Source organism: Myripristis murdjan, chromosome 1 (genome assembly GCF_902150065.1).
Source record: "Myripristis murdjan chromosome 1, fMyrMur1.1, whole genome shotgun sequence".
Classification (NCBI taxonomy): Eukaryota; Metazoa; Chordata; class Actinopteri; order Holocentriformes; family Holocentridae; genus Myripristis; species Myripristis murdjan.
This window is the reverse complement of record NC_043980.1, coordinates 31320620-31334381: the sequence shown is the minus strand read 5'-3', so window position 1 is coordinate 31334381 and position 13762 is coordinate 31320620. Positions and strand designations below refer to the sequence as shown.

The following is a 13762-nucleotide window of genomic DNA, read 5'->3' as shown; positions in this document are numbered from 1 at the left end:
AAACTTATGTAACGTGTGCTTCATGTACATGAGGTGATTTTAATCAAATAAAGGAGTAGAGGGAAAAAATGAGTTCCGAGGCGGCTGTCAACGCGAGACCTTACAAAACAACGCGATAGTGCCACTTGTGTGTGTTGTGTGTGGAAGTGGCGAAACATGGCGGCGCCTCCAGATGAGGAGAGCCTACAGTCTCGCATCAGTAAGTCATCCCTCGGTGTTTTGATATTACTTTTGGATGTAGTGTCATGTTCAGTGAGGCAGGGGAGACATGCGGACGCCATTTATGTGTCATTATCTGTAAGAGCCAAAGGCTGACCACGCGGAAGAGATTTTCTACCGGTAGAGATCGGATGTCAACAAACCAAAAAAGTGGAATTATTTGGCGATAAGGAGCAAACTTTGTCAAATACAACACCTTTACCGCATTCTGTTGATGTGTGCATATCATGAGCTGTTAGTGATGCAAGACAAAGATGACTGACGTGCTCGACAAAGTTAAAAGTCCCAGTGTCTCGCTAACACGGTGTGCTAACCTAGCTAGCCATGTTTCATTGAGGACTAGAGAACCAGGGCAGTTGATGATGATGATGATGATGATGATGTATTTAACCAAAGTCTTCCTCAGCTAGAGCTCCTAGATGAGTCATGTAACTTCCCCTAACATCATGGTTTTGTGCGAGCCGCAGCAGCTGCTGTCCAGAGGCAGAGACCAGTGGGTCACACAGTGTAAACAAGCTGGGAGCTCTCTGTCTCTGCTGCCAGGCACACTGACACCGGGGCTCTTAGGATATTTGGGATTTGTCAGAATTCAGAACTTGTTTGCGTGTAGCAGCTTGATGATGGAGATCAAATGTGTCATTGTGTTTAAATCGTGTTTTTACCTGTCCCACAGACAAGGCCACCAACCCTCTGAACAGGGAGACTGACTGGGACAGTATCAAGGGCTTTTACGAGCAGCTCAACAATGAGCCAGAAGGGTGAGGACATGACAGGTTGATTCACAACATGTCAGAATAGCACTGGTCTGTGTTTTATTAAACCATAAACAGCACACAGAGCAGAATCACAGGTATTGTCTGCTGCTGAAAACTGTTCAGTCTCTCATGAAAGTGCTCTCCACTGTGTCATTTTTCACATTTTGTTGTGCAGCAAACTGACTTGAAAACATTCTTCACACACCTCACAGGATCATCACAGCATGAAGCATTTTTAACCACCCTCTTTTAAAATTCTGCTTATTTATTCCCCCTCCCAGAGATGTTTTTACATTTACACATGTGAATAGATTTTTAAGATTAAAACATAATTCAGAGGAACAGTTTGTCACTTGTCCGCAGGTTGTAGGTGCTGTAGAAATTTCACTGAGATGTTGGGAAATGATTCTAGCCTTTTTTTCTGAGGTGAAATTGCAGGCATTAACTGAATGTGTGGCTGACAACTGTGTTGGGTGATTCAGCATAACTAACAATACACTACCTAAGGGCTCCTGTTGTTGTTAGTGATACTGCTGCTGGTTTGCAGCACAAATATCCAAAAGATCAGCCATCACGCTGATAAGATGGGGAAAAAAAATATATTTTACCCACCTCATTCTTTGCATTTCATCAGATAGGGTGGCCAGATGCTTCTGCTGCTGTGATAAACATATGAAAGCTTGCTTGTGACACTAATAATAATAATGATAATGGCAATTTATGGCCCCTTTCAAGTGAACATATATTTTTGATATTTCAGCTTCATTCAGAGACAAAAAGTTATGGCATTTAAAATCAACTTTGAAAATAAAACTTTGGTTTTTCATGCTGAGATCAGTGTTAGGATGGACTTATGTGGATTTTGCTTCCTGTGTGTGTGAAGATGTGCAGTTGAATCCATACATGCAGTGTTTCAGTGATTTTTTTTTTTTTTTTTTTTTTGTATGTACAGTATGGGACTTTATATGAAATAAACACGAAAAAAATGTATCAAAAAAATCATTGTCAAACAAAGTATAAAAGATTAAGGTTTGTTAGTGTTTTAATTTATTTTTTGCAATATCAGTCCCCAGCTTGCGACGAGGCTCCTGGCTCACAAACTGCAGTCCCCTCAGGAGTGGGAGGCCATGCAGGCGCTCATGGTAAATACTGTAACTGTAAATACTAATAACTGTAGAAGCCACATAACATTTATACATCATTATCATTTGAAGGCTTGCCTGTTCAAATGTAAGACTGCAGACTTGAAACCCTCGCTGTCCTCAGGTTCTCGAGACGTGCATGAAGAACTGTGGGAAGCGGTTCCACAGTGAAGTGGGCAAGTTCCGCTTCCTCAACGAGCTCATCAAGGTGGTCTCGCCCAAGGTACTGAGGGACTTCCTCTCACTTTTGGTTTTGTTTGTTTGTTTGTTTGTTTTGTGGTTCCTGTTGTTGTTTCATGTGTGCATCTACTGAAATGCAAACACTGTTATTGAGAGAACGTTAGTATTTAGTGGTTCTCTACATGTTAGAGAACCTTTAACAAGTAAGTGCAACATCAACAGGTCTCAGTGCTTATGGTAGATTATAATGGACAAATATAAAAACTACATTTCATTATGGAATGAATAAGATCCTGTCACATTACAAAATAATATTGCTTACTCTGTGCTTTTTTGGCTTGAGAATCAAATTTGCTATGATGCTGATTTGTTACTTATAGCATCATAGCATCTTCCATCTCTGAGCAGCTAAAAATATGAGGGGTGGCATTTAAAAAAAAAAAAAAAAAAAAAAAAATCCAGAGACCTCAGTTCCCCGTCAAAGTAATTTCTAACTCAGTGGGATTGTCCAGCAGTCTTATTAAACCTCCACAGATGTCATGGTCATTTTGTTTTATGAGACAGTAATTTTTAACATAATGTCCCTGAACATTTTTAATTACTGTTATTATAAATTTTTTTGTTTAAAATATTAAGCAGCAGGATTCTCTAGATCAGCTTTAGATCAGTACACAATAAGTTATGTAATAAGACTGTTTGTTCACCAAACATTTGCCTCTTGAGACTTTTACCTGTATCTGTCTTTGCTTCGATTGTTGGAGCAGAATTTCTGTGTAACATTGGCATTGATCTCCCCTGCAGTACTTGGGCTCCCGCGCTCCAGAGCCAGTGAAGAAGAAGGTTCTAGAAATGATGTACAGCTGGACGGTGAGGCTGCCGGATGAAACCAAGATAGCAGACGCTTATCAAATGCTGAAAAAACAGGGTGAGTCAAATCTTCAGGGCATGGGTAAGCCTCGAGCCACAGGGGTGCAGCTCAGTGAACTGTTGAACATTTCTCATCGAATGTGCAGCCCGGCAAACTGTACTCTGCACACTGTCCAGTGAACTTTAATGCATGACGATCAAGTTGAATTAAGTGAAAGTTAGGCGTGTTAGTGACATTAATTGTAAGATCTCTGTTAAATACATCAGCAGTCCAGTAGGTTGTCTTTTAGCTTTCTTTTATTCTGTTCTGTTTTTTAGTTCCCCAAATTTGTGTTGTTTTTGCATCATCACATCACTTGTCCTTGTGATGTTATGATGCTGAGGCACCAGACTAACACAAGACCAAAATCCGACTGGCAAATGAAGGTTCTCATGTCTGCTATACGATAGACATCATCATTTTGCCTTGGCTTTTCAGGAGCTTCTGTTTTGTAAAAATATTCCTCTCAGTAATGCGAATAAAGTGACGGTAGCTGAATATGAGAAGTTGCAGATCACATAATTTTAAATTTAATGATCTTTAGACTTAGCTGTAACTAGCATAAGCCACCTTTATGGATTTAGACTTTTTTTTTTTTAATGACTCTCCCGATTGAGTGATTGTATACTGAGTTTAATTTTGCATATCTGGCACTCCACTTTTTCATCACCATCACCAAACTTAAAATGCATCCAAACCAGCGATTTTTGACATGTCTTATGTCCAGGACTAAGAACCGTTCCTCCAAGCAGATTTACAGTGCCTCACTGAAATTCTAAAAGTAAAAGTATCAGCACAACAGTTTTTGCTGACAACTTTGCTGTATTCAGTAACTACATTTCTGGTATTACAGTAGAAGTTATCTTAAAAACTGCAGCTGAGCAGATGCCATCCTAATAATCCAGTGTTGAATTTCACAATTGAGCATCAGTTCAATGAGTGAAGCTTTGAATCTGTCAGTACATCCCTATTGTCATGTAACAATGCACACCCGACCCGACGGTGGCCCGGCTTCTATATTAGTCCAGATCTATATATGTGAAGCCTCGGGGGTTTTGCTGTTGACTGACTGTTTGTTCGTGTTAAGTGAGCAGGTGTCCTTGTTCTCTTCCAGGTATTGTCAAACAGGACCCAGTGCTTCCTGATGACAACGTCCTCCCACCGCCGCCGCCCAGAGCCAAGAGTGCCATCTTTGAGGATGAGGAGAAATCCAAGGTAAAGTGACGAAGGAGCACAGAGCATCTTAGGTTCACAAAACAGAAAGAATTGCATGTTACATGTTTTCATGACGTATTTATGAACACTGTCTCGGTGCTGTCTTGCACCTTAAAACCCTTTGAAATCAAAACAACTGGGAAACTAAGTGGTTTACCTCATCCCCCCGTCTCTCTTTTCCCCTTCTCTTTCCTCTCCTTTTCTTCTGTTCTATCCTGTTTATGCAGACGCTGTCCCGCTTATTGAACAGCACCCACCCCGAAGATCTAAGAGCAGCAAACAAGCTCATTAAGGAAATGGTACAGGAGGTGAGTCACAGCCTTTGTTTACCAAGCGCCTCCTTTTTGCATGTGTTCACTGACAGACACACATGTCTCTGCATCTGTATCTGCGCACAACACACACACACACACACACACACACACACACACACACACACACAACCAACAGATTTATGTAGCATCAGAATACATATTCTTTCATACTGTAGGTATTTTAAAATGACTGATTTTATTGGTGTGATGGTATTGTGCACTTCATCCAGCATCCTAACCACTGGGACAGTAGAATGTGCAGCAGTCAGTCAGGACTAAGATGTAGAGCTATTTGCACATCAGATTTTAGGTTATGTGAACACTCATTGTAGAAGTTATTGATGTCAAAACAGTACAGTTATTTTTCCTGTAGAATAGCAGTTGTTGAATAATCTTGATGTTTGTATTTTAAAAAAAAAACTGAAGGTGCAACAAAATTATTATAGAGCCAAAATCATCAAGACTAGGAATTAGGGCCAGAATTTTAGGTGTAATCACAGTGGGGCTGGGCAATATATCAGTATCATATTGACATCATGCTATAAGACTAGATATCGTCTGGGATTTTAGTTATTGTAATATTGTGATATTACAGCCAAGAAAAGTGTTGCCTTTTTCTGCTTTTAAAGGCTGCGTTACAGCAAAGGGATGAGCGCTCTCGCTGTCTGTTGTTTGAATGTTTTTTTAAATCAAAACTCTTGTGTAAATGTTTCATGAAAGTACCAATAGTGATCTCTATAATATCAATATCAAGGTATTTGGTCAAAAAAAATCATGATAGTTGATTTTGTCCATATCGTCCTGCCCTAATTTACACAGCCTGTTTATCATCAACAAGAAAAGAGCACTCAAGGTTCATAGTATAAGAGTATCAAATAATAATAGTAACTATTTCATCATTTTCAGGTCACACTGTCTTGTGACATGCTGTAAAGAATGATCTTAAGTTACAGTAACATGACCTCATGTCTCACTGTTTGCATAATGTTGACCCAAATCATCAAATTCGGACAAGAAATAAGGAAGTTCAGAACTCTGAGATGGAAGATGCATCAGAATCGTGGGTACTAAGACCGGGTTGTTGTTGTTCTTTTTGTCCAGGATCAGAAGCGCACAGAGCAGGTGTCAAAGCGGGTGAACGCCATCCAGGAGGTGAATGAGAGCGTGGGCCTGCTGAGCCAGCTCCTGGAGGGCTACAGCAAGGGGAGCTGCTCCCAGAGCAACCAGGAGCTCATTAAGGTCAGTAGAGCTCAGCACACAGCGGAACTGGCACCAAGCATGCTGTCCCGCCGTGCTGCACGCCTGCCTGCACTGCTCGCTGGGGGAACACGATACCGCAACACATGCAGAAAATATCACGGCACAAAATGCAAACAGCAGCCACTTTTTGGGTCTGTACCTGTCAACAAACAGGGCTGTGTTTGCAGGATCTTTACCAGCGTTGTGAAAAGATGAGACCCACGCTGTTCCGGTTAGCCAGCGATACAGAAGATAACGATGAAGCCTTAGGTAAGATTGTTGACGTCATGGCTTTGATAGAACTGATGTATCATCTAATGCAGAACAATCATAACCGTTATGGAGCCACTCAGTTGGTTACACTGCAGACAAATTGCCTGGCTCATTCAAAAGGAAAAGCCTCTGGGGAAGCTCTTTAATGCTGCTAACATTGTTATGACAGGTTAATTCATTCTTTATTGCAGCAAGGTGTGCAATAACCGCTCAACTCCAGAGCTGAATATTTAATTTATTTATTTAAATAGGGTTGAGTTGCTGTCTCAAGTTGCACTGTGTCCTCTTTACTGCTTTGTAGTTTAGCTTACCAAACTACCCGATGAGCCTATCCAGTAACAAAAAGCATTTGAAAGGATTTCATGGAGCTTCATGAGACTGTCTTGTGGTTCCAGCGGATATCTTGCAGGCCAATGACAGCCTGACGCAGGTCATCAACCTGTACAGGCAACTGGTAAAGGGAGAGAAGGTGAATGGAGACAGCACTACCACACCATCACTACCAGGTACATGTGCTTTTCTGGGGTTGGAAGGTTACTGTGTGAAAATCGCAGGGTGACTTCTGCCAGTGTTTCCATAGACGTTAATTTACATTGTTACAGTTTAAGATCACGCACAGATCTTCTCTGTTCCAAGCAGGCAGCAGTAGCACCGCACTCCTAGACCTGGCAGGACTAAACACATCACCCAACACAGCATCAGACACCTCCAACCTACAGGATGCAGCCATCAGCCTCTTGGATGACGAGCTGATGTCACTAGGTAACTCCAGCTGCTTCTGCAGGTCTTTGAGCACAGTTCTGTCTGTGTTTCCACTGGCTGTTTGATTTATTTATTTAGTTTTGGCTAGATGGCCAATCCGCGGAAAACACAAACTAAAGCAAACTAACCCCTTCCAGCGCAATACCGGCCCCCGCAGGGCAGAGTAAAGCTTGTTGAAACAAGACATTTTCCTCTCTCTTACTGCCTCACAAGTTAACCTTTGTTGTCTCTGACCTCACAGGACTCAATGAAGTAACACCAAACTCCAACCCCACCTCTCAGCTGGAGGACTTCAACACTTTTCAGGTGGGAGATACAAGAAAACACATTCTCATATAAACACATACACTGATTTCATTTTCAAAGCATTTTACATCATCTCCTCCCGCCACTGAGGTCTTCACACGCTCGCACATTAACCCTTTGCTGGGTCTCTCCAGTCTTCTGACGGTGGAGAACCAGCCGCCCCGGTGGTTCCAGCCGCGGTGTTGTTGCCGGCTGTCGCCTTGACCCCACCTGCTCCTCCGTCTGGGGCCCCTGCCGCTCCACCCAAAGCCTTGGATGAGCTAGACCTGCTGGGGAAGACCCTGCTACAGCAGTCCCTACCTCCAGAGAGCCAGCAGGTCAAATGGTAAGATAACAGCACTGTGATATTTGTAGTAAATAATAGGACTGGGGGGAAAAAAAATAATTCACTCAAGTATCGCGATTCTTTCTTCTTCTTCTTTTTTAAAATTTATTTATTTTTAAATTCCTTTAGAGTAAAGATGATGGTATCGTAGGAAACTAGACGACCTAAGGAATCCATTTGATGTCCGGCTCGGTTGTCGACAAATATAACACCAAATTTAGGCTAAATCTTGGCGGGGCAAAATCTGGCATGTCCATTTTCAAAGGGGTCCCTTGACCTCTGACCTCCAGATATCTGAATGAAAATGGCTTCTGTTGGCTCCTATGGGTCTGCTCTTTGCAGACATGCCCACCTTATACTAATCCCATGCAGTTTGGGCCACAGAGCATGCGGTACAAATGTGTTCTTTTGTCCTATTGTAAAATGGTGTTTTTGTGCAGACTGGGGCCTAAACAGTCTTGGAGTTGCATAAATTGGGTTTGACTGGAAAGCTGAGAATCTTGTGGATTCAGTGAGCCCAATATTATTCATGTGTGATGATGTTAGCCCCCACAGTGGCCATTTCATTGTAGTGAGAGCATTTTTTGAAACATGATGTCAATGTATAAAATGAGCTATGCTTTAGGATAATCTCAGCCTTATGAAATTTTATATCCACAAACTAAAGGCCGAGGGCATTCAGAGGATGTATGGCTTTCCAGGTATATTGACAATTATACTGAGCAATTTCTAGAACAGAGCATAATTCAAAAATTCAAAAAACATATTGCAATATTGAATCATAATACTTAAGAATTTAACACTTAAGAATTGCGATACACATTGAATCTGTACCCAAGTATCGAATCGGGAGATAAGGATATCATCCCAGCCTTAGCCCCAGGCTTGCTGCAAATTGTGTTCCCTATTTAATAAAAGTTTGGTCGACTCTATCAGCAAACAATGTTGACATGATACATTTGAGGTCAGTAAGTAATTAGCAGAGCATGTCTTGTGGCTGTTTGACAGTTGTATGCTAAATTAATAAGGATTAATTGGAGAGGGATGCATTCCCCAGCAGTGAGGCAATCTACGGCTGGAGATCATAATCACTGAGATGACGTTTAATGCTCTAGCTTTTTATAACCCTGAAAGCAGTTATGTAATACACAACAGCTTTGTTGTTTGATGTACTTTCAGCTCCCATGTGTTCTCTAATGGCGATCAGCCTGATCACAACACCGTTGCTGCTCTCTCTCTCACAGGGATAAGTTCCAGCCACAGTCCAGACCCACCTTACGTGACCTCCAGACCAAATCCAGCACCAGTGCTGCTGTTCCCAGTGCCGCTGCCACAACAGCTCCGAGCGTCAGCCTGGCCCTCCGTTCAGAGCAGCCTGGGCCCCAGCTTCACTCCAGTCCCAGTCTCTCAGCTCCCACGAAAGGCTCTTCCCCTGCCTCTGACTCTCATAACAACATCTCTCTTGCTGATGTGACCGTGCCTCTGGAATCCATCAAACCTAGTGAGCACAGACCTGAATAAGCTTGAGTGAGCTACGTGATGGCCTATGGGGAAAAAAGGAGTGTGTCTGTGTTGTGTGATTAAAACTTCAGCTTTCTGAATTCACCACAGAGAGACTCAAACAAGTGCTTATTCTGTACAGTTCTATAGTATTTTTTTTTTTTTATCATGAAATTCAAATCTAAGTAATTCTTTTAGAGATTTATATTTGCACATACAAAATAAAGCAGAGGAAACACAATAACAGCAGAAGTGAAGAAAGATGTGAGATGAAAAAATCCTCCAGAGGCTTTTAGAAGAAATCTCACTTCAGTAAGCAGCATAAGCAATAACAAAAGCCAAAAAAATTAAACAAAAAAGCAAACATAAATCAAAACCATTATCCACTATCCACAATTATCCATGTATTTGAATGCCACTTCAGCACTCCAGCTCTCTACTTCATCAGCTGTGTGAAATTTTTCCAAATAGCATGCAGTGCTTGGCAACTTTACCATTTCCTACATCACAGTCCGGTTTTCTTTGTCTCTCTTCACGTGTGCTTCAGGCAGTTTATTACCAGTGACTGTGTTTGACAAACACAGTTTGCGGGTTCTGTTCCACTTTGCCCGTGACTGTCCACCGTCGCGGCCTGACGTGCTCGTGGTGATCATCTCCATGCTGTCCTCAGCCCCAGTTCCTGTCACAAACATCCGCTTCCAGTCCGCTGTACCTAAGGTAGGCTGGTTATCATCTGCCCTTCATGCCGGTGACACTGTAGCCTAGTGTTTAAAGAGACAGTGTCCCACAGTCAGGGGGACTGGCTCTCTCACTGGTCCAGGCCTTGGCCATCACTTCATGTAGTTTTTCTGTGTGTGTGTGTGTGTGTGTGTGTGTGTGTGTGTGTGTGTGTGTGTGTGTGTGTGTGTGTGTGTGTGTGTGTGTGTGTGTGTGTGTGTGTGTGTGTGTGTGTGTGTGTGTGTGTGTGTGTGTGCAAATATTTGTGTGTGTAGGTGATGAAAGTGAAGTTGCAGCCCCCCTCTGGCACTGAGCTCCCGGCCTTCAACCCCATCCTCCCCCCAGCTGCCATCACCCAGATTCTGTTACTGGCCAACCCTCACAAGGTACGTTTTTTAAAAATTGACTAATATATTTTATTTTATTTTATTTTTTTTTAACCCCCATATGTCAGTATTGGTATTGGCCCCAAAAAGTTAGTGTTGGTTGAATGTTTGCTTTCTACCACAGTCTTTTCTGCTGCCAAGTAGAGTTTGTACTCTTCAGCAATTTAAAAATAGAGGCTGAGAAGGTGCTTCTAAATCAGGGTGAAATTCATTTCATTTCACATTTCCTCTTTTGAAACTCGATGTCTCCCAAGTACAAACAAATTAAGAAAATATCTTCAGTTTGACAACACATGCACGACGTGCTGCAAATTCAGACAACACAACACAATACACAAATTGAAAATATTTTTTTCTTAATTTGCTTGTGGTATGCCTATTTGCATGTTCTTTTAAGCTGCAGTGCATTGGGCTCTTAGTTCTACCATAGTAAAATAATAATTAGTGTAATGAAAATGGTCACATTTGTACTTCCCACTGTAATTTGCTGTCTTTTTGTGAACCATGTATGTACCACATTTTGTAAACCTCAAATGAGCATAAATATTATGCCGTCAGTGCAGTTTGCTCATCACAGGTGATGTAACTTTGGATTAACACTGGTTACTTGTCTTTCAGGAAAAGGTACGGCTGCGGTACAAGTTAACTTTCAATCTGGGCGACAAATTTTATGATGAATCCGGTGACGTCGACCAGTTCCCCCCTCCAAATACCTGGGGCAATCTTTAGCGAGAAGGACCAACCTCCTGTCATCTGATCTGCTGCTTCCTTTAGATTTAGGTGGAAGTTGCCCCTAATCACTGGTCACAGCGTTACATTCACATTAGGGTGGTGTGAAAGTTTGGTTTGGGTGATGACACACTGATGTGAGACCAGTTTTGGGAAGCAGCTTCTACCTTGTGCCTTCCTTCATACCTTTTCTGTCTGTACGTTCCTGTGTTTTATACTCTTGTTTTCTTCTTCCCGTCATTCTTAATACAATCAAACCATCACATTACTGTCCTATGACATCAAACAATCTTCAGAACATTGAATCAATGCTTTGACTCATCAGAAAACAAAATGAACCTTTTTTTTTTTTTTTTTTAAAGCTGAATGTGTGCATTTTCTCTCACTGATTCACTCACTGCACCATGATCCTTTCAAATGGCTCATGTATTATATTTTGACAGCTGGTGTCCTTGTTTGACGTAATTTTGGTTTGATTGCCCAACCATTGATCTGAAGCATCCAAATAGCAGATATGTTCTCAAGCTGGAACTGGAGCACCAGAATGTCCTCAATTTAGACGCTGTAACAATTTCCATCTTTGGATTCAGTGTTAACTTCTAAATATCTACAGATCAGTCTGACCAAGAAGGTAAAACAAGATAGTCAGATGGTATCATGCCAGCAAACTACATTCCACTCCACTATATAATGAACAAGTGCACAATATGTATGTGCAATGCAAGGGAAAGTCAACATTTTGTCTTTGTGTACCCCTTGTCATGCGTCTGAAGATCGTCTCAATAATTTCCTCCTGTTCGATGAGCCTGTTTTTTCTTTATGAGTGGAGCGTTGTCAGCGCATCTGAAAGGACTTGATGAGAAATGTTATCTAGTGAGCAGCTCTGTGGGATGGAGCAGGACGACCAAATTATCTTGTCCAGGAGGCTTACCTGCTTTGTGAAGTTGGTACACTGTTTTTTTTTTTAATGTATTGTCTTGGTTTTATTTGTTATGTTTGGGCAAAATTCCATTTGTTTCATTACTGAGTCGGGGAACGTGTCTAAACTGTGACAATGAATGAAAGACATGAATGAAGAATGAAGAAAGGGCACTGAATACCCACCACTCTGCCCCTTTAAAAAAATATAAATATATTTTGATTTTTGATTCTGCACTTTTCATCACTTGTATCAAAGAATTGGACACTTCTTTCTAAGTCATGTTTCACTCAGGATTTTATTTTGGAGATTTTTTTTTTTTTTTTACACAACCTGAACATGTATGCACTTCTTTTGTTTGAATTTTGCACATGAAGCCATTCTCTGTATGTTGTCCTTTCTCATTTGCTGCCTTCTTTCTACTGTCGATGGACCCAAAGAGGGACACGTTTAGTCCTGAGTTGACGTTGCTGACATCCAGTTTATTCTGCCACATGTGCCTGAGCTGAAACTTTTGATTTGATTTGATTTTTTTTTTTTTTTTTTGCTTTGTACATCTCTGTACAAATAACGAGTTTGATTCATATTGTTTCTGTTTCCAAACGTTCATCATGTGAAGCATGTGATATCAAATGAGGGTGAGCCTGCTAATCTTCCTGATAATCTGTGTTCATAAAGTTTATAGTTGTGCTCTAGGATCACATCTTAAGTCATACAAACTGAAATAAAATGATATTAAGGCACCTGGTTCCAGAGGAGCACCACTGACCTGAGATGCTTCATACAGGCAGCCCCACACCTAACTACAGGAAAATGCAACTTGAGGGACAGAGAACCTTCACCTCTACATATTACCATGAAGGATTATTTCAATATTTACCTGGAGAGTGACATGGATTTAATGTCAAACTGAATTGACGCCTTTTGGTCTACAATCCAGCTGCAGATGTGAAAACTTGCAAAGATGTAATTGGAGACTGAGGACTCAAGTTTCAGTGCTCTGTTGTTCTCTACTTCCATCAGAACGTTTTTCAGCGGACACTGATCATCTTGGCCAAAATAATTAGGAAACTCCCAAATCAGAGTAGGCAGATCATGCTACAACTATGAATAATATTTTGGACAGTAGGATTAACCGTGATGTTCTATAGGCTGTAACCCAACTATTTGCAGAGACTTTTAGTGTATTTTCCCAAAGCATTCAGTACCGACTTAACTGGACTGGAAACGCAAGTGTAGAGTTGGGCTCCTGCCATGGAAATGACAGTGTCATCAAGGTAAACTGCTATGAGGTGATTTGTAGCAGACATGACTTTTATCCATCATCTGCTTGAAGGTTGAAGAGCATCTTTATGAACTGTGTTATGTTAATCAAATCGAGTATTTACCTTGTGGAAATCAGTACATAAGTAAATAAAGATTTTGTTCTTCATCACAAGAACCACAGATTTGCTTTATTCACTTAAGGATGGTTCAATTAGTCCTGAGTTTATTGCAATCCAAATAGTGGTATTGCTCAAGTAGATTGACCTTTCCTGGAGCAAATCTGGGGAGATTATGGACAGCAGGTCTTCTTTCTGGGCTTTGAAGAGCTGTGTTAAGAGTAAGAATCATCTTTAGAAAGGAACACACTAAACACTTTATCTTCCTCCATTGCTTGTACAAGCTGCTGACTGGATGTCCTGGAAAAGTTTCCTGGATCCTCCAGATGTTCAGTTTGAAGTGGAATATTTGTTTGGGGTTTCTCCTCTCTAGCATCTGTCTTGTAGGTGATGGGCCCTAAAACTAACTCTTCAAGGACAATGTAGAGTTTTTCACGGTGGGGAAGAGGAGAAAAACGTACTGCTGTCCTGACATAAAGGATCCCTGACTGA

The 13762-nt window shown here is 41.3% G+C and overlaps 1 protein-coding gene across 2 annotated transcripts; it reads left to right on the top strand.

Annotated features, from left to right (window-relative positions):
• The first annotated feature begins 83 nt into the window (after window positions 1-83).
• Window positions 84-13323, top strand: LOC115367451 (ADP-ribosylation factor-binding protein GGA1-like). Of its 2 annotated transcripts, none has more exons than XM_030063228.1 (17): window positions 84-199; window positions 893-977; window positions 2041-2116; window positions 2241-2339; window positions 3098-3221; window positions 4318-4418; window positions 4646-4726; window positions 5834-5971; window positions 6160-6241; window positions 6640-6750; window positions 6884-7006; window positions 7248-7312; window positions 7447-7637; window positions 8882-9138; window positions 9685-9854; window positions 10130-10240; window positions 10859-13323. In XM_030063228.1, the coding sequence occupies exons 1-17, from the start codon at window positions 157-159 to the stop codon at window positions 10967-10969; spliced, it is 1968 nt and encodes a 655-aa protein (XP_029919088.1). In that variant the 5' UTR covers window positions 84-156; the 3' UTR covers window positions 10970-13323. The 2 variants fall into 2 exon arrangements, with proteins under 2 accessions (XP_029919088.1, XP_029919079.1); XM_030063219.1 differs by having other exon boundaries at window positions 6881-7006.
• The last annotated feature ends 439 nt before the right edge of the window (window positions 13324-13762 follow it).